The sequence below is a fragment of the Saccopteryx bilineata genome, chromosome 7, assembly GCF_036850765.1.
Source record: "Saccopteryx bilineata isolate mSacBil1 chromosome 7, mSacBil1_pri_phased_curated, whole genome shotgun sequence".
Taxonomy (NCBI): domain Eukaryota; kingdom Metazoa; phylum Chordata; class Mammalia; order Chiroptera; family Emballonuridae; genus Saccopteryx; species Saccopteryx bilineata.
The window spans coordinates 15,299,444-15,320,161 of NC_089496.1; the positions used below are offsets into that span (position 1 = coordinate 15,299,444).

A 20,718-nucleotide genomic window follows, 5' to 3' on the forward strand; every position below is an offset into this window, starting at 1 on the left:
AGGCCATGGAGCCATCCCCAGAGCCGAGGGTCAACTCGCTCTAATCAAGCCATGGCTGCAAGAGGGAAGGAGAAGAAAGAGAGAGAAGTGGGGGGGGGGGGCTGGTGAAGCAGATGGGCGCTTCTCCTGTGTGCCTTGACCAGGAATCGAACCTGGGACATCCACACACCAAGCCAACACTCTACCACTAAACCAACTGGCTAGGGCTAAGTCCTTTCTTTCATTGTTATGTAAGAATCATTATAGCGAACAGTCAATTTTTTTCCTACCTTTAAAAAAGCAGATTACAATTTTTACTATTCTAACTTCTAAACTTCTTATCAATAACTTTTTATTATTGAAAGAAGAATAGTATCTTTGTAATGTTCATACTTATTTAGAAACTATTAAATTTTAACTACTAAATTTTCTTTAACTGATTAAATTGAAAGCAAAGTTACAAAAACAGCTGAGAGAATAAAGTATTTATAAGGGAAAAATAGTAAAATTGACTAGAAAGTGATAAAAGGAGATAGCACTGATGTTTTTAAATTTCCCATGTTGCTTTGTAACCTAGGCTTAATCTAACATCTATAAGGTACTTTTATTATTCACAAATCATTTTTACATATGTTATTTAAATCTTCTAAGGATTAATACAGAAGGAAGCTGAGGAATAGCCTTTTTTAGGTGACTAGCTCAGACCCCATAAGGCAAAAAGTGGCTGAGCTGGAAATAAAAACCATGTTCTTCCCACTGTACTATGTGTCACCATGTTTCCTGAGCAGTTTCATTACTATGAAATTCTAATAAAAGACAAATGTAGCTTTATGACTTGATTTACACATTTCTTTAATATTCAAAATCTCATGATACCATTCAAATATCTAACTAAATATAAAACAAAGCTAAAACTGATTTCCTGTAGCTGTCCAGATTTTTAAAATTTTGTAATTGTTAAACATACACAGTACCTGGGTAAAAACAAGATAGGTCTGTAGATTTGAAAATGTTCAAGTATTTATATGCACAGAAAGATAAAAATACTATGTTAGGACAAACATATGTCTGAATTGCATTTAACAGGTAGATGTACCTGTTCCAACTTACAATTCAACTTAAGAACCAACCTACAGCCTGACCAGGTGGTGGCGCAGTGGATAGAGCATCAGACTGGGATGAGGAGAACCCAGGTTCGAGACCCTGAGGTCGCCAGCTTGAGTGCGGGCTCATCTGGTTTGAGCAAAGCTCACCAGCTTGGACCCAAGGTCGCTGGCTTGAGCAAGGAGTTACTCAGCCTGCTGAAGGCCCGCGGTCAAGGCACATATGAGAAAGCAATCAATGAACAACTAAGGTGTCGCAACGAAAAACTGATGATTGATACTTCTCATCTCTCTCCGTTCCTGTCTGTCTGTCCCTATCTGTCCCTCTCTCTGACTCTGTAAAAGAAGGAAAAAAAAAAAAAGAACCAACCTACAGAAACTCTCTTGTTCATAACCCACTGACTGCCTGTACCTTATTTCAAATTATGTAACACACTGGTTAAAATCTGTTTGTCTAAAGAGGAACTACAGTGAGAGAGGCAGAGACTTGAGACATGCACTGTGAAGATGAAGGAAGGGGCCATGAACCAGCTCCTAGATGACAAAATGTCAAGGAAACAGATTCTCCTCCAAAACCTTCGGGAGAAACGCAGCTTTCCTGACACCCTGATGTATCTTTGTATCTTTGTTTGTTTGCTACTGTAATGGGCTCATGTGATTCTGAAGGCTGACAAGTCCCAGGATCTGCTGTCTGTAAGCTGGAGACCCAGGAAAGCTGGTGGTACAATTCTAGCCCAAGTGTGAAGGCCTAAAAACACAGGGAGCTGATTGTGTATAAATCTCGGTCTAAAAGGCCAGGGATGAGATGAAACACCCCAGCTAAAGTAGGGAGGCAGGAAAAAAGGGCTGATTTCCTCTTCTTCTGCTTTTGTTCTGTTCAGGCCCTCAGTGGATTGGATGAGGCCAACCCACACTGGGGAGGGCAATCCCAGTGTGGGATTTACTGCTTTACTGAGTCCACTAATTCAAATGCTCAGATCATTCAAAAGCACCCTCACAAACACACCTAGAAATAATGTTTATTCTGAGCACCCTGTGCTCAGTCAAGGTGACACATAAAATTAACCACCACAGAAGTTATGGTCAGATCAGACATCACAGACTAGGGCTGTGGGCTTGATCTACTCCATGAACACACTGACATGTCATGCCTTTTTTTTTAAAGAGTATTTGGACCAACTTTTAAATCATTATATTTCATGTTAAATATCATTAAATTTCTGAAGTTCTCACTTATCTTAAAACCTGATGTGATCTGGCAATAGTGGACCTGCACCGAGCCTATTTCAGAGCCTCCGAGCCAATTCTAGCTGGAGACAGCACATTCCCCAGGGTGCAGGCCCTGTAAGGTAAGGAGGTGGGGCCACCGTCATCCAATGGGAAATGTGGGCTTTTTAGACCTGAGCTCAGCGAGGCCCCAGAGAGGGCTCCCACAGCACCTGGGCTCCAGAAAAAAAAGAAGAAAACAATTGTCCTTCCCAAAACAAGAAATAATTCAACCTCCCAATTTTCTTCCCAATGTAAAGAAGGTAAAGGAAAACATGTATGCTTAGTAAATATCCCAAATAAAAATACAGAAATAATACACTCATACTAAATAGAAAATTACCTGGATACTTCCCTGAGATAAACAGTCTGCATGGCTTTCTTCAAATGAGGTTCAATATTTCTCCAGAGTTTGCGAGTATCACGTTCACTTGCTACCCCAAGGGAAAGAAAATTTCAATAATTTAAAGCTTACAAAACTTAAAAAAAAAAAACGTGAATAAATAAAATTACATAGGTACCTTCTCCTTTCACCACGGGTTCACAATATTTAGGAAAATTAAGTACTGCCTGTAAACAAAGAAAAAATATAGTTATCTACCACAATTAGGAATTAATTTCAAGTAAAATTTTTATTACAATTCAGGCTATTTTATTTTGATACAATTGTTCAAGTAAAATGTGATTATAGCTCATGAGTACAAAAAACAGCAAATACCAATAATGGTAGTAATATTTTACAATTTATTTATTTATTTATTTATTAATTTTTAATTTTTGTATTTTTCTGAAGCTGGAAATGGGGAGAGATAGTCAGACAGACTCCTGCATGCGCCTGAACAGGATCCACCCGGCACGCCCACCAGGGTCGACGCTCTGCCCACCAGGGGGTGATGCTCTGCTCCTCTGGGGCGTCGCTCTGTCGTGACCAGAGCCACTCTAGCACCTGGGGCAGAGGCCAAGGAGCCATCCCCAGCGCCCGGGCCATCCTTGCTCCAATGGAGCCTTGGCTGTGGGAGTGGAAGAGAGAGACAGAGAGGAAGGAGGGGGTGGGAGTGGAGAAGCAAATGGGCGCTTCCCCTATGTGCCCTGGCCGGGAATCGAACCCGGGTCCCCCGCACGCCAGGCCGACACTCTACCGCTGAGCCAACCGGCCAGGGCCTACAATTTTTTTTACATATTGTTTACATATTGGCTAAATCCTGCCTAATGTATTAGTCACTAGATATAAAAAGTAATAATACAATAAAGCATAACTTGTAATTTTAGGCCATAATTATGTCATAAAGGACCATTAAAAAAAAAACACCCCTAGACCAAAAAATTAACCTGTTACTTCCAAAGTCTAGTTATTTTCACAAATCAAACATTATCTAGTGCAGTACAACTCAGACCGTTTCACCTGGCAGCGCTGCCTGAGACTGTTATCAATCCAAATTCTTAGTACCATCCCAGGTACACTAAGTCTGAATCCTGAGGATGAGACCCAGGAATTGATGTTTTAATAATCTTGCTATGAACTTTATGTATTCTAAAAACTGAGAACCACTAATTACTCATAATTACTTTGCAGTTTTCCACGTACCAACACTGAATTCTACTGAAAGACAGTTTAAGCAAACTGAATACATGTAATTGTCCAAACACAGTCACTATATTTAAGTACACCTATAAACCTAGCCCTTACTAACAAGTGGAATTTTTAAAAAAGAGAAATCTGGCAAATACAAAATACTTTTCACAACTTTGGCTACTAACATTAAAATGTGCTCTTAATATGTCCAATTCTCTTATAATAATTCTCAAATACAGGCAAGTTTCAATTTCCCTGTATTGGGATTATTTACAACAAAATCTAAATTTAAGCCAACTGATATTTTAAACTGCCTTCCAACTTCCCAGAGAATGGAGATATAAAGCCTGCTAACAAAAATTACAAAAATAATTCCAAAACACCAGCAGAAATAATTTTTAGATGATTTTTTTATATTATGAATTTTCACAAGCATTGCACATTCCCCCGTATAACTTCCCATGATTCCATACCATTTAAGTATATAATTTTCTCTTAGCTGTCTTAATAATGTAAAGGGGGAAAGGAGTAGCATAATTTTATTAAGAAATGACCAAGCGCTGAGGGAAAACTAGAACTCATAACAGTAACAGAAGAAGCATTATCAAGAGCTAATTATCTCATTCCTGACAACTGAACTTTCATGGTGCCCATCTGCCAGTTTAGGGAACAGAAGCAAAATATAATTTACCTACAGACACACAGAGATTCCACTGCTTGAATTTATGATGGTGGATCTGTGAGATGTTCCTGGAATTTACTTCAAAACCAATGTAATGCCAGGGGTCGAGACCAGGCAGGTTCACACTGGACTCAGGCAGACGGCAGAGAAACTGCAGAGCCAGAGAGCAGTGGGCCATTCCTGTTTAATAGACTCTTGTATTCGTGGACAAGCAAACAGGCAGGGGCAAACCACTTCTCACAGCAGCAAGTAAACGAACAGCAAAATGGCCCCTCACTGCCGCCGGGGAAGTGATCGGCAATCTCCCGAGTCCAAGCACCTGCAGCCTTAGTCCACGCACATGTTGCTCTGCCATGTGCTCATGCACTAATCATGCAAAGTGCAAGTGAGCAAGCCTAACACAACTGTTTTCCCAACAATCCACCCCTTTAGGGATGCTCGCCTCACAACCTACATGACAGATATCTTCCGCAATGGTCCCTGTGCAAAGAGTGAGATAGATTACAGAAACAGAAACAGTCAAGACTACAACAAAGGCATGAGTTATACCAAAAATGACAATAACTACAAAGGTGCCCTTCACACGGTCTCCCTGAGCACGCTGCCCAGAGTTAACTGGAGGCCCACCTCTACCCCCTACCCCAAAAAGGCCATCCATCGTAGGTGGGGGGCCTGTAAATTCCAGGGTCATGTCCACTGAAGAAAGTGTCCTTGATGCATTTCTGCAACTGAATGGGAGCAGCTTCCCAATGCAGGAGGGCCTCTACAGGTGCTATGCCCTGCGCCTGTCAGGATTTCTTACACTGTCCACATGCGGCATGTCCATCCACCAAGGAAGTGCCCCCCTCTTGTTGCAGTCCCTGCTTCAAGAGTCCATCACACCACTCAATGATCAGTTCACAATGGATAGCCCAGCTGTCTGTGCAAATCACCCAAGGTGAAGGCCCATTACAGGCAACTAGCCATACAGCTCTTTGATAACAGACCTCAGAGACTTTACATAAGCATTCTGTACATTGCCACAAACCTTATCCAAACCACTCAGCAGCTCACAGGGCCTGGTGGGGTCAAATACATTCAAGGCCTGTGCTGCCTTGACAGTTCTCTTAGCTGATGCAAAAGCACTTTGTGCTTGCTAAGGCCAACACCTGTTGTACATTAGAAGGGGGCCAGTAGATTGCCAATTTAACATGGGCCTACAACCCCCTGCCTATCCCTGCTAGATGGGTCCTGGGGATCCTCCTCTCCCACAGCTGTCTCCATCATATGATCTTGCAACTATGCAATGCAAATGCTAGCCATTTTCTTGGCAGCTGCCAGACTGCACACTTCCCCCACTTATTCAGCAGCTGGAACCTCTGTTCTGCCTTAAGCTATCACAAAACTCTAACAGGATTCAATTAGACCTGCCATCCAATTTCTCTTTATCTGCTCTGGCCACAATCAAGTCTACCCACATCTGTGTTTGGGTAACCTTTACAGGCCCATTTCTCTTGTTAGTCGGGGGGCTGGGGAGGGGAGAGCGGGATGGGGTGGCACAGCACAGGCAGCAGCCCACACAGCCTTATGGTTCTATGCTGCTTCCACCTCCCCCAAATCTGCCACCGTCCGTGTAACAGCATTGATGAACTGCCCCCCATAAGGGCTCAAGATAGCCACTAGTGACTCAAAAAGGCCCAATGGGGCACTACAGAGAATAAGGTTCCTCATCCCTGCCATAAATACTTGTCTTCTCACCCACAGGACCTCAGATTGAAAGCAGCATTCTCATAGCCACTTCCCAGAGGACCTGCTATAGCTCAGTATACTACTGCCACAGACTCACTGCCCCCAGCAAGTCTCCAGCATTCTGCTAGACTGTACAAATGACAGCCATCACTCATTCTAATAGGGTACGGTTTCCTCGTTATCATGGCAGTTCTGAAGACACTGCCTCAAGCAGGAGTGCATGGTAATGGGGCTAAGTTCTCTCTCTCTGTTCTGAAGAGTATGATGCCATGGTGGACCACCCCTCCTATGTCCCACAACCACAACAACCAAGCTGCCAGGGACTCAGTGAGTTTCTGCCTGAGTTTAATCCCTAACTCCATCACCTCCATCTGGGTGTCAGGCTAGCCCACAGAGTGCTCCACTACCTGCGGAGGGCGCTGTGACTGCCGCTGAGGTCCTCTTGGCTGCTGGGGTTTTACCTCATGGGATTTTACCACCAGCCGGGCTCTGAGTCTGCCAACAGCAATTTCAGCCTGAACCTCCTCTTCCTCGAGGAGTTGGAAACGCCTGCTACCACTGTCTCAGAGCCACTATGCCCACACAAATGCAAGTCCTCCTTCAGCGACCACTTTGGCTTCTGTGGCTGCCAACTCTTGGCCAGAAGGAGAAACTCAACCTCTTGAACCCATAGTTGTTTCTCTAACAACTGCTATTGCCAGTGTTCAGCTTCTAGGGCAAACTGGAGTTCTTGAACTCGTAATTATTTCTCAAGCGACTGGTCCAATTCCAGGTACTGTTGGTGTTCAGCCTGCATTTCACAGTGAAGCTCTCAAAAGTAGTTTGTCTCCTTCTCTAGCAACGGCTGCAGTTTCTGCCACTGTGCACGCTCACTCAAGCGCACAATGGAGTTGTTTACCTCGCACAGCCTCTGGCACAGAGCTTTCAGTTTCTGCTCGCTGGGCTGTAAAAAACATCCAGCCAACAACCCCCAAAAAGGTAGCCACAGGGAACCACATCTTCAAGAACAGCCACTCCTCTTCAAGGGTGTTGGCGGCTCCGTATCAGTCTGATCCAAATCCTGCTCAGAGCACCAGATGTAAGGCCGGTGGCCGAGGCCAGGCAGGTTCACACTGGAATCGAGCAGACAGTAGAGGAACTGCAGAGCCAGAAAGCGGTGGGCCTTTCCCATTTATTAGATTCTCCCAACAGTGAGGGAGCAAACAGGCAGGGGAAACTGCTGCACATGGTGGCAGGCAAATGAACAGCAAAATGGCCCCTCACAGTGGCAGGCAAGTAATCTGTGCCAAACCGCCCTCAGTGAAAGCACCCTTACACTGTGGCTATACACATGTGGCTCTGGCTCTGCCATGTGCTCATGCACTAATCATACAAAGTACAGCGAGTAAGCCTAACATAGCTGCTTTCCTAACAACCAGTAAGGATGCCATGTTATCAAAGCCTGATTTAGGTGAAACAGAGAATATAGACATCCCTAGTTTTAGTGTACTTCATAGGTGGTGTGGTTTTTACACACTGAAGGCAAGACCTTCTAACAGCAAAAAAGTTTCAACTTTATTGCGATACTCACTTTACTGCAATACTTAATTATGGTTACTGGAAACCCAACCTGCAATATCTCCAAGGTGTACCTGTATTTCCTTTATATTGCAAAGAAAAACTTGCATTACTTTAAGAAGTGAAAAATCTATGATGAATACTGAGTAGCATGCCACAAGATAGAATAAGTAATTTGGGGAGCTTTTCCAACTCTTCTTCAGTGAGATTTTCAGGAAGCACTCAGTACTGTATTTGAAATTATTTGTTAGAAAATAATCTGATACATGCACATTGTAAGAGAGACCCCAAGACTCCTGGCCCCTACTGTACTCCATCTCTGGTATTCAATTAAACACTAATTTAGGCACTGCTGTGAAGGGATTTTGTAGATGCAATTTAGGTCCCCAAAATTACGCTATTATGGGAGAGTTCAAAAAAGTCTGACCTATTTACATGAGCCCTTTAAAAGCTAAGTTTCCCCTGGCTGGTCTGAGCAGAAGTCAGAGATTCAGTGTATGAAGACTCAACATACCCTTGCTGACTAGAAGATGGAGGGCCATGTGGCAAAGAATGTGGGTGGTCTCTAGGAGGCCTGGGAGACCTTTGACAGACAGTGAGCAAGGGGATTTCCGACCTCATTCTCACAACCCCGAGGAACTGAATGGATTCTGTCAACAGTCTAAACAAGCTTAGAAGGTGGTTTTCCCCAGAGCCACAAGATGTGAATTCAGTTTAGCTGAAACTTTAATTTTAGCCTTGTGATAGCCTGAGCAGAGAAGCTAGGAACACAGCCTGGATTTCTAACCTGCGCCACTGGGAGCCAATAAATGTGTGTGGTTTTAAGCCATTAAATCTTTGTAATTTATTTTGCAGCAACAGGAAACTTAATACATACAACAAAGTATAAGTAAAAACCATATTCCATGGCCAAGTACAAGTAATTTCTAAACTGTTTTACCTTTTTAAGAGTATCTACATTTTATTTTGAAAACAGAGGAACAAAGTCAGAACTAAAGACACTTACATTAATAAGCGGACGACCCAGGTTCGAGACCCTGAGGTCACCAGCTTGAGTGCAGGCTCATCTGGCTTGAGCATGGGCTCAACAGCTTGAGCGCGGGGTTGCTGGCTTGAGCATGGGATCATAGACATCACACCATGGTCACTAGCCTGAGCCCAAAGGTGGCTGACTTGAGCAAGGGATCGCTCAGTCTGCTATCGTTCACCAAGCCTAATTCAAGAGGATGACAGCTCATCTTTCAGAACACCCTCAAACTTCATATGACTTTAATGTCTGATGCAAACCTATAGCAGGTATTAGCAGGCTCCATACCTGGGCTCTAGTTTATGTTCTTGCAGATAGTAATACCTCAATTTATTTTTAAGTCCATGAATGTTTGCTTAGCAGAAGAATGAAGCCAACTAAAATTAACTGATCTCCAACAGGTTACTAAGCGTTTCACCTGTGTTCCTTTCTTTTTACTTCACAAAATTCCTTTGAGGTATGTATTATATACTTAACAGAAAACTAACGTTTAAAAAGGTTAGGTAATTTGGCCAAGATCACAGAGCTGGTAAAGGAAGAAGTTTCTTCATCTGTAAAACGAGGATTCATGAGAGTACCTTCCTTCATAGGGTTGTTGTAAAAATTAAACTAATAATGCTAAAAAGGTTTACAACAACACCCAGCACATAGTTAAATACGTACTCAATAAAGGCTGGCTCTTATTTAAGAGGTAGTATAGTATTATATAATGCTTATGAGCACATGCTATGTAGCCAGACACCATGATTCTTTATTCAAAAAATGTCGTTACATTTTAGTTCTCAGGGACCATTTTTTCCTATCATATAATCATATGATAAATAAGCAAAAACAACTAACATGTACAGAAACACATTAGTGTATAATGTCTTTACATATCCAATGATAGCTGAAGAACAGATTTGCAACAATTTCAGAACATCTCTTCCTTATCAAATTTGTTTAAACAACACATGAAAACTTTTGAGCCTGACCAGGTGGTGGCACAGTGGAAAGAGCATCAGCTTGGGATGCTGAGAACCCAGGTTCAAAACCTCGAGGTTGCCAGCCTGAGCATGGGCCCATAGACATGACCCCATAGTTGTTGGTTTGAGCCCAGAGGTCGCTGGCTCAGCTGCAGCACCCCGGTCAAGGCACATATCAGAAAGCAATCAATGAACAATAAAGGTGCTGCAACTGAATTGATGCTTCTCATCTCTCTCCCTTCCTGTCTGTCTGTCCTTCTCTCTCTCGCTCTCTCTCTCTAAAAAGAAAAAGATTTTGAAATCTGAGAATGCCCCAATACCATCTGAAGTAGTCCGAGATGACCGTGGGTTGGCCAGCTGCACGTGAGGTAGTTATGTGTGATGCAGCAGGAGCCTACCTGCAGTCTGGGCAGCCTCTTTGTGCCAGAGCCTTCCCGGTCCTGCTGCCTAGCACCCCTCTGCCACTCCTCTAACATCGGGGGGCCATCTACCTAGGCCCATGCTCAGAAAAGAAATAAAAACTTCCACTCCCCAGGAAATGCTGGGTCCTGGCTATACAAAGCAGCTATATTATTTAATTAAAATAATTCACCAAATATCAATGATCGTCTCAAAAATTCTTATTTTAGCAGAATATTTATTCAAATGACTTAGTGTTATCAATACTATCACCTAACATTATTATAGATAACGTTTATAAGCACTTTAATTCAGAGCATTTTACACTCAAAAATCATCTCAGGTGAGTCTTCTTAGTTCCACTTCAGAAATGAGGAAACTAAAGTATGGGAAGTTAAACTCAGTACCATGCCCAACATGGCAACAGCAGGGAAGCAGTAGAGCTAAGGTATTTTACATTAAGTCCTCTGCTCATTCCACCATATAGACTTCAATTATTTGGCACCCTCTTCTTAGTCACTATGTCACTAGTCACCACCACAAGCCACAGGGCCAAACAAATCAACAACAACAACCAACAACAAACAGGCATCAGAAACCAGAACTGTACTCAAAAAGGCTGCTGAGCTCTGGCTAAGCAATTCATTTTGCTGAGTAATCTCTAAGAAAATTACGATATTTGGAGGTAACAGCTTGGAAATACAATAAATTTAATGTGTGACAAATGTTTAAAAATTTGCAAAACTAAAATTTAGAAAGTGAATTATTCTGTGGTTGGCATTTATGAGTATAAAAATAACTTCTAATTGAACTTTTTGAAAATTATAAATACAGTCTCCCTCGCAATATCGCGGTTCACTTTTCAGTCTCACTGTATTGCAGATTTTTAAATTGTATACATCTAATTTTGTATAGCGGGTTTTTCGCTATATCACGAGATTTTGTGGTATATAGGTATTTTTATATATTTATTTTAATTATTTTTGCAATAAATAAGCAAAATAAGTGTAGGAAAGCTTAACAACAGTGGGAAAGGTTTATAAGAGTGTAGAGAGGGTTTTTAAAGCCTTAAAAATATATAAATAATAAAATAAATATAAGGTCATTACTTCACGGATTTTCGCCTATGGTGGGGGTTCTGGAACCCAACCCCTGCGATAGACAAGGGACCTCCGTCCTATTTCTTAGGAATAACACATGAAATGTTAGAGAGGACAAACATAAATGAATACATAAAGTGGTACTTTCATTTTTCCTGTGTTGTACTAAAAAGCTAGCCTCCAAAATATAACACTTAAAGAAATACCAATTCCTAAAGCAAATTTAAAAGCACAACATAGAAAAGACAACTGAAAAGAATCTGTGGCAGGTGATTTATTAAACTTTCAAGAAATATGCCACTTGCAAACTTTGAAACAAATAATATCCACTTGAAGGAAAATATATCTTCATTCTCCTATGTTCTACAAATGGAGAAAATACTATACTTTTTCTCCAATGCTGAAAGATCATTTTTATATTTATTGGTATTACTAATACTAATAAAGGGTCAGAATATGCTTCAAGCCGCAAGTACATGAATATGATGTGATAACAAAAAAGCTGTAACTTCATCCCTAAATAAAGTCATTACTCAGGGAAACCAAAGGACTTTTTAAAATATCATACTTAAATGTTTCCTCCTTTTACATTTTTTTTTTCTAGAAATGGTTTCGCTAAATAATTTTTCCTTCTTGTATAATCTCGTTTTAAATGGCTGCCAACACAGATTCCCACCAGATTCAAGGACATCAGTACTACAATGTTGTAACTGCAGAGAGTGGACAAGCATTTGCTCCCAACGCCATCTCACCAGGGATAGTTTTCTCCTCTTTGTTAACCCTCTGCTGCCATTTCCTTGGGAACAGGACCCAAGACATTCAAATTCTGGAGAGACGTTAGTGATGAGCTTTAATAATTAAAACAGCTTGTCTTTTGTTTGTTCCTTACTCAGAATATACTTAAATCTACATCTAAATCAGAAAAGGCCTAAACTCTAAAACTTCTGAAAGGTACTAAATGTGAACACAAGTTTTAGATGGTCCTTTTCTCCTAATGCTGTCTCAAACACAAACTGAATACCTCTGAGCAATAGTTTTCAAAGAGAAAAGGGGAAAAAAATAAAACAGAGCAAAGGAAAAAAATATGCTAAGAGATACAGAATCTGTTACATTTTTTTTAAGGAGGGGGCAGACAGACAGGAAGGGAGAGAAATGAGAAGCATCAACTCTTAGTTGCAGCACTTTAGTTGTTCATTGATTGCTTTCTCATATGTGCCTTGCGGGGGGGGGGGGGGTCTGTGGTGGGGCGAGGGCTGGAGGGCTCCAGCAGAGCCAGTGACCCCTTGCTCAAGCCAGTGACCTTTGGGCTCAAGACAGCAACCATGGGGTCACGTCTATGATCCCACACTCAAGCCGGTGACCTCACGCTCAAGCTGGGGAGCCCATGCTCAAGCCGGTGATCTTGGGGTTTTAAACCTTGGTCCTCAGCATTCCAGGTTGACACTCTATCAGGTGCCACCACCTGGTCTGGCAGAATCTGTTACTTTAAAAGTAACTGTTTTCCAGCTTGACCTGTGTTGGCACAGTGGATAGAGTATCTACCTTGAACGCTAAGGTTGCCAGTTTGAATACTAGGATTGTCTGGTCAAGGCACATACAACAAGCATTAACTGAACAGCAGAGTAAAGCAATTACTTTTCATGTCCACCCTCTCCCCATAAAATCAATCAATAAAATAATAATAATAATAAAGTAATCATTTTCCAGCTTAGCTATAGCAGTATCTTGTTATGTGGGGAGACAATCTTAAGTATTAACTGAAGGGTTCTGAAAGGGAAATCAGATATTCCTGGCTCCTTTCTTTCACGGCTCCACAATTAAAGTAAAAATGTCAAAGAATAAAAGTAAATACGATAATTTCCCAAACTGCCTGTGAAATACAAACAGCTATTCTAATGTTTAAAAATCTTTAAGTAATCTTTTATATAAATCACAAAAGTAATATTTTTATAGATCAGTAACTAAAGGCCAATGGCGAAGGAAAGACCTAGAATTCAAGCTTCTGGCCACTCTCAAGTTCGTCTAGACTTCATATCACTATCACTAACTACATACATAAAACCTGAAAGGTATTTCTTTCAGAAAAAAATTATCAGCGATGTAAAACTGCTTAAGTTTTTATACCTATTACTCTTCATTGTGATTTTAACAGAATTCTACATGTTCTGCAATTAGAAAAAAAGAGAAAGTAGGGGGACAATCACTCCTAAGGATAACAGAAAAGATCTAAGTAAAGATAAATGAAAGTTTTCTAATCAGGTCAAAATTTGTACTAACCCACAGATTTCTTCCTTCTTACTGTATATTAGCTTCAAAGGGCCAAATCAAAATTTCCAGAATAAATTTTCAGCTTCCAACCTATCACACACCAGTTCTACCTGGAAAATTATTAAAAGGTATCACTCACCAGATGTCTGAGCTCTTTCAAATCCCGGCAGACAGTGTAGAAAACTCCAAGAAGAATATTAATGTAAGCGGCATAGAAATCAGCCGAATACTCTGGAGGATGATCGTGGGACAGGATCTTTTGAAGGTTCCCTGTTCCCAAGACACAAATGAAACTTAGAAGGATTCATACAGCACCCTAGTTATATCTTCTAGCATTTCATAATAAAGGTTTAAAAGAATAAACACACAATCCTAGTAATAATTAAAGAATAAAACTATTATAAGATTTAAAAAGAAATACAAATTTTGAAACTGAGGCAAAACAATAATAAATCTAATGTTCTAAAAAAGTTACTAAATGTTGATTGAGACAAATATTAAACAATGACATCTAACGAAAATTTCAAGAACCTTATTACTGGCAAAATCTTGTCAGGACACAAAAATTATGTATAGATTCTATTTTATTTTTCTGCCTATTAAGTATATCAATTTGTAAAAACAAGAAGGGGCACTACATAAACTAGGTGAACTATCACCCAATTGAAAAATACTCACTTTTCCTGTAAAATTAAAAGAATTCCTAAATATTTTAATAAAAATCATGATACTTTGTCATTCTCCCTTTGATAAAATGTGTTCTTCCTACAACTTTGGTGTCTTTATTTCTCATTTACCTTAAAGTCTTTATATAATTTCATACATTTAAAGTCCTAAGATTAGAGTTAATCCTGCTTAAAAATACTGTATACTGGCTCACAAAAATTAGGGGATATTTTATAGCTTCATATTCATTTTGAAATATCCCCTAATTTATGTGAGCAGTATATTATAGAACAGTTAAAATTAAAGAGAAGCAACCATCTATTACTCAAAATCCCCCAGTTACAGTAATGAATTCCTTATTATAATTACCTCTAACTTCTTGGTGCTATGGTTTACAGTACTCAATTCAGAACTCTTTGAATATGGCTGATACTTGAAACATAGTTCCACAGGGTCAAAGACTTTTGCAATACACACAAGTAAAAACCTGTACAGGATGTTCTGATCATGTCCATATCCTTTTGTGTAAAGTTCGATTAAGAGAGCATTTTTACCAAGGCTACTTATGCTATAAACCAACAGCTTCTGACTTCAATCACTTTCTTATTTTCTCGTTACTCACAATGAGTTAGATAAGGGGCAAGATACATACACACACACACATATGGACTATCAATAGATAGTCATAAACAAATTTAGAAATAGCTACATTCAGGGGTTCTTTTAACCAGGGCAATTGATACAAAATAAATTTTTTTCCAAAGCCTAGTTTTATGCTTAGAATATTATCAGGAACAGGTTCCAAATGGAAGACTTACTTGGTTTACATTTTTATGTCATAGTTACTGAAAAAAATACACAAAAGCCAAAACTTGACTTGAGTCTATGTATTTTTATATTCTAACAGCAAAATTTAAACCTAATGTCACTAAGCTTTTTAAAACTATGTATGGGGAAATAAATATTTGACACACGGGAAATTTCCAAATGCCTTAAAACTTGGAAATAAAGATATTTTTATGTAAAAGTCACCAAATAACTATACAGATGGAAGGAGCAGGGAGGGCAGGCAGAAATAAAGTCAGATGAAGAATGGTCAAACAGATGAATATATGTAGGCAAAAAAGACAGTCTATGCACGTATGAATCAGGAAAATGGAGAACAGTTAAGTTTCTAGCTCAGACTGAGCTCCTGAGCTCCTCCTGAACATCTCTATCTAGATATCCCTAACTTGTGACCCTCAGTGTCACATGTGAGAGTTGATTAGAAGACACCACTGGTCTGTGTCAGTCCTGATGAAAGTCTTATAAGAATTAGAAATCTTATTGTGTTGCTGTAAAAGTACAGAATACAGACAAAATCTCAGAGTATAACTGTACATTCAGTAAGCCATGCTAGCTCTAATAGCCCAGGACTATTCAAACTTATTTAAACAAATACCATCTCTAACAGGAAGCTAAAAACAGTACACTAACAGGTAACAAATAAATGAAAGAAAAAACCATTTGATTGGTCTTTTGGGGTCTTAAAATTTTGCTATCAAAGTATAATCTAACACACATTAAATGACCATTTCTAACTTGGAGACAAGAAACTTCTGCTAGAATCCAGAAATACTATCCTTTAATAAACAAACAAAAAAACTATACAGAAAACAACTATTTTCAGACATCAAACAGGCAGTCAAGGCTATATATAGTACCTGAGAAAAGGGAAACAAATGTGATGAGTCTCACCAACAGCCAGTCTTCCTAACTAGAGGTAATTTTACAAATGTGGTACAAGAATTCCAAAAGGAGTCCATTAATCTCACTGAGTTAAACAGAGTGAGAGTAGAGGGAGCTAAGGGTACTAGAATCTGCGGTCAGAATACATGAGAGAGAGCTACATAAGAAAAAGCTCCAGATAGCTGCATTGGGGTTCCCCTTGAGTCTTGGCTGAATCCCAGTATGTATATGAACAGAGTAAAATCCCCTACAGACAAGTAGGAACAACTTCTGGGAAAAACAATTATTGGAGAGCTGTAAGTCCAAGTTCCCAGAGTTCACACATGTGAATCATGCATGTTGCCCCTAGTCAGAATGGAGGAACTCTGCTGAATACAAAAGGCACTCAGCAGCAATCCCGGAAGGGCTGTGTCTTAGAAATGGAGCTAAAATTAGCCAAGGAACAAAGGTTATTTTAGACCCTGTCTCCAAAAAAGCTTAAGAATAGCCTTAGAAGGGCCAAACATAGCTTCAAGCAATTTAAATGCTTTCCAGAAAAAAGTCCAACTCGCAAAAACAAAAAATACAGTATCATTCAATCAAAAATTACTAAACACATGAAGAAGCATAATAGATCCCCATAATAAGAGAAAAATCAGTCAACAAAAGCGAACCCAGAATGAAAGAGGCCATAGAATTAGTAGACAAGGGCATTAAAATCGCTATTATAAATATGCTTATATGCTCAAAGATAGAAAAGCAAAAGCACAATGAGATCTGAAATGAAAAATTCCATTAGATGGGATTAACTGCATATTAGATACTAATAGAAACAAAAGGTAAGTGAACTTTTAAAGACATAGAAACAAAAACTATCTGAAATACACACTTAAAAAATAGAGATTCAGTAGGACAATATCAATTGGTCTAACATACTTATAATATACTCCCAGAAAAAGGGACAGAATAGTTAAATTTTTAAAGAGATAATGGTGGAAAAATTTTCAAAGTTGAATAAATTTACATTTATATATCCAAGAAGTTCAACAAATCTCAAGTAGAATAAACAACAAAAGATATTTTTCTTGCCTTTTCATTTCTTTAAAACCCAAATAATAAGTATTATGGGGTTTATAATAAATGTAGAAGTAAAATGTAGGACAACAGCACAAGAGTCGTGAGTAGGAAATTGTAAGTCACTGACACTTTCAGGTTGTTATTATTAAAACATAACTTATCTTGACTGATATGATAACAAACACCAAAATCCTGATCCACTGCATTATAATCCACCTGAAGGAATAAAAAGTATTTCCAAAAAATGAGCAATCTTCATGTGGCAGAGACCAAAAAACAAGAATTCCAAATTGTGCCCCTAGTGTCACTCTGAGTGGAGAGAGTCTCCTCAATACCAGACACCATATTCATAAAGATGACATATGTATCACATTACAATTAGATGCCTTAGTCACTAAGATCAACCTCTTGCTCTGGTTCCATGCTTACTTACTCTAATTTGCCTTATCAATTAATGCTTCCTTCCTGAATGTCTTTTTATGTGACTAGGGATTTTTGCTTAAAAAAAGAAAACTTGAAATGTAAAAGGCACTGGATTTAATACATAACAGATTAAATTTAGCTCCATTATTATATACTTTTCAAAAATCTATTAGCTTATAGTCTCTAAAATTGGCAAGATCATGTTAGTTATTTAATTATGTCCTTATTTTCTCTCCTTCTATGCTGCTTTGTACCTTCATACTTTTTAAAATTTTAACCAAATTCTATAATTCATTATACTTTAATCCAACTTCACTAAAATGCAGAAAATCAAATTTTTTATAAACTCCTTAAATATTCTAAATATTTCAATGAAAAATGGGTCATGAAAAAATTTTAACTCAGTAATGACACACACACAAAAAAAAAACTTTTAAATGAAATCTTTTTTATTTATTATTTTCTTCCTACCCATTTTTTGTCTCCTGTTTTTGTGACTTTCATGAAACAGAAGCTATTGAAAATAGGGTTCTCTTCATCTATTTTTGGGTTCTTTTTAAAAAAAATCTCAGTTAATTAGTTTAGGCAGGTGTTTTTTTGACTGCTATTATTGTGAAAATAGACAAAACTGTGTTGATCTTAACAATGAATATTTAGAGCTGATTAGCTCCAGGATAGGGTCAAGGAATGCTTTTTTCAGATTCTGCTCATCATTGCATGCTTCACAGTTATAATCTCAGAAATATCCTATTTCTATAGTGATATCACAGTATTAGTCTACAAAACTATTCAGGAACACAAAAAGCTATTATTTTCTTCCAAAGATAAAATCATAAAGTTCTAGGAAATTTAAGATTAAAAACAAACCAAACAAACCAAAAAGAAGTAAGAAGCACAAGGGTTAGCAATTGGTACTTTAAGAATTACAGCTATCAAAAAAGAGATTTACAAAATCAAAAGTATATCACATAGTACTTAAGCCAAGTACAAAGTAAATAAAAACTTCAATACAATTTTAATATACTTTGCTAACTTAATCCGATTTTTATTTGTATGGATGCTAAAACTGCAATATATATATGTGTGTGTATGTGTGTATCTTACTATACTATCTAAAAAAATGTAAAACCACACTATTAGCTCATATGTGAGAACTGCTTATTCAAAAAATTTTAGTAATTACACAAGAATAACCCCTCAGAGTTCTAAAATTAAACCTCCATAAAAGCAGAAACATAAACTACATTTTATTTGAGACTGGACATAAACTTAAACAGATTAAGACATGAAAGTATTCCAATTGAACATGCTGGTTTAATCTTCCAAAGACTATTTTACCAACTCTCATTTGTCAAAACAATGTTTTATAATTTACCTATGCTATAATCAGGGAAATACAACACAAATGGCTCAAAGCATCCAGTATTTGGACGAAACTTTTCCCAAATAATCTCACTGAGGAAGATAACAGTCACATTTCTGTCAGTCTGTAAAAGAAAAAAAAAATTTGCATTTAAAAAATCTTAATCAGAGCAGTAATTCCATTTGAATTTTTCTTTCAAATAATTCCAGCAAAGTTCTAACATAAAACAAATCATTTGCACATTAACACCATCTTTAGAAAACCTAATCAAGGAGTTCATCCACTTGCAAATTTTCATACATAATTACTTGGAATTTCCATAAAACTTTTAGGTTAATCAATACTTCAGTTACCCATGAATACTAGGACTTATTTTATAGAAATTAAGAAACACATTTGCTTAAATAATTAAGACAAAACCATTTTATGGGAATTTTCAAAGAAATCATTAGCTTTTAATCAATAAACAAAAAAAGGCAAAATTTAACATCTCACTTCATTAAAATGGCTACAGAAACTCTAAAAATAAGAAATAAGAGTTGAAGAAAAATAGATAAGCCATACTATATGGCCACATATTACTGTTAGAAAAACTTAAGTTTTCTTTAAAGGCTATTGTCACACAAATTATTAAGTAAAACTGACTTTCAATATACATTAAAAAAAAAAACACAAACAAGCATGGTAGCTCAGTTGCTTAGAGCATTGTCCCAATAAGCCAAGTTGGCGGGTTCAATCCCCAGGCAAGGCACATACATGAATCAACCAATGAATGCATAAATAAGTAGAACAACAATTCAATGTTCCTCTCTCTCTAAAATCAAATCAATAAAATTTTTTTTAAAAGAATGATTTGCCCTGGCCAGTGGCTCAGTGGATAGAGTGATGGCCCAATGTATGGATGTCCTGGATTCAATTCCCAGTCAGGGCACACAAGAGAAGCGACCATCCGCTCCTCTTCACCTCCCTCTCCCCCTTATCTCCCTCTTTCTCTCCTGCAGCCAGTGGCTCAATTGGTTCCAGCATGGTCCTGGGCACTGAGGATAGCTCGGTTGGTCTAAGCGTGTCAACCTCAGGTGTTAAAAATAGCTCTGCTGATTTGAGCATCAGCCCAAGACAGGGATTGCCAGGTGGATTCCGTTCATGGCACATGCATGAGTCTGTCTCACTACCTCCCCTCCTCTCACTTAAAAATAAAAGAGAATGATCTAAAACACCAGTGTTAAGTAAACAGATATCATTTGAAATATATTTAGAAATTATAATTAGTATACAAAAGGAACACTAAGAGAAGTAGCCCACCATGTATGTTATCCTTCTACAAAGAAGCTACAAATGTCCTATGTATACTAGTTAGAATTTATCTGTATACACCTCTGCGTTCTCAATACAATTTTTTATTTTTCCCATATTCTTTTTGACATCTCCTACATTGATAAGAAGGTTCAACAACAATTCTCTTTTCTGGTATGGTGGAGATTACTATGCATCTTTTAATTTTCTTCATTTTGCATAATTAAAACTAAGACAAAAGTGAAAACTATTTTGTTCTATAACTATTCTTAGAACCATATCTCATAAGTAAATTATACTATACTTTGATGGTGATTTACAATTCATTGATTCCTAAGTTAGTATATGCAATCTTATATTTCAACTTTCATTATTTAGAAAAAAAATTTTGGATTAACAAGGCAGCTGAGTTCAATAAATTAATAATTCCACAAGAATTTAGCACCTTTAAAAAAGAAAAGATTTTTGCCCTGGCCGGTTGGCTCAGCGGTAGAGCATCAGCCTGGTGTGTGGAAGTCCCAGGTTCTATAACCAGTCAGGGC

The 20,718-nt window shown here is 38.3% G+C and overlaps 1 protein-coding gene across 1 annotated transcript in view; it reads right to left on the reverse strand.

Annotated features, from left to right (window-relative positions):
• The window catches only part of ORC5 (origin recognition complex subunit 5), a 109,699-nt gene that overhangs the window by 67,041 nt on the left and 21,940 nt on the right, over nucleotides 1-20,718 (reverse strand). Inside the window, exons 5-8 of the mRNA XM_066239918.1 lie at nucleotides 18,896-19,007; nucleotides 13,787-13,917; nucleotides 2,870-2,918; nucleotides 2,692-2,782 (exon numbers count right to left, since the gene is read on the reverse strand). Coding sequence (XP_066096015.1) covers nucleotides 2,692-2,782; nucleotides 2,870-2,918; nucleotides 13,787-13,917; nucleotides 18,896-19,007 — 383 coding nt within the window. The remainder of the gene's footprint in view (nucleotides 1-2,691; nucleotides 2,783-2,869; nucleotides 2,919-13,786; nucleotides 13,918-18,895; nucleotides 19,008-20,718) is intronic.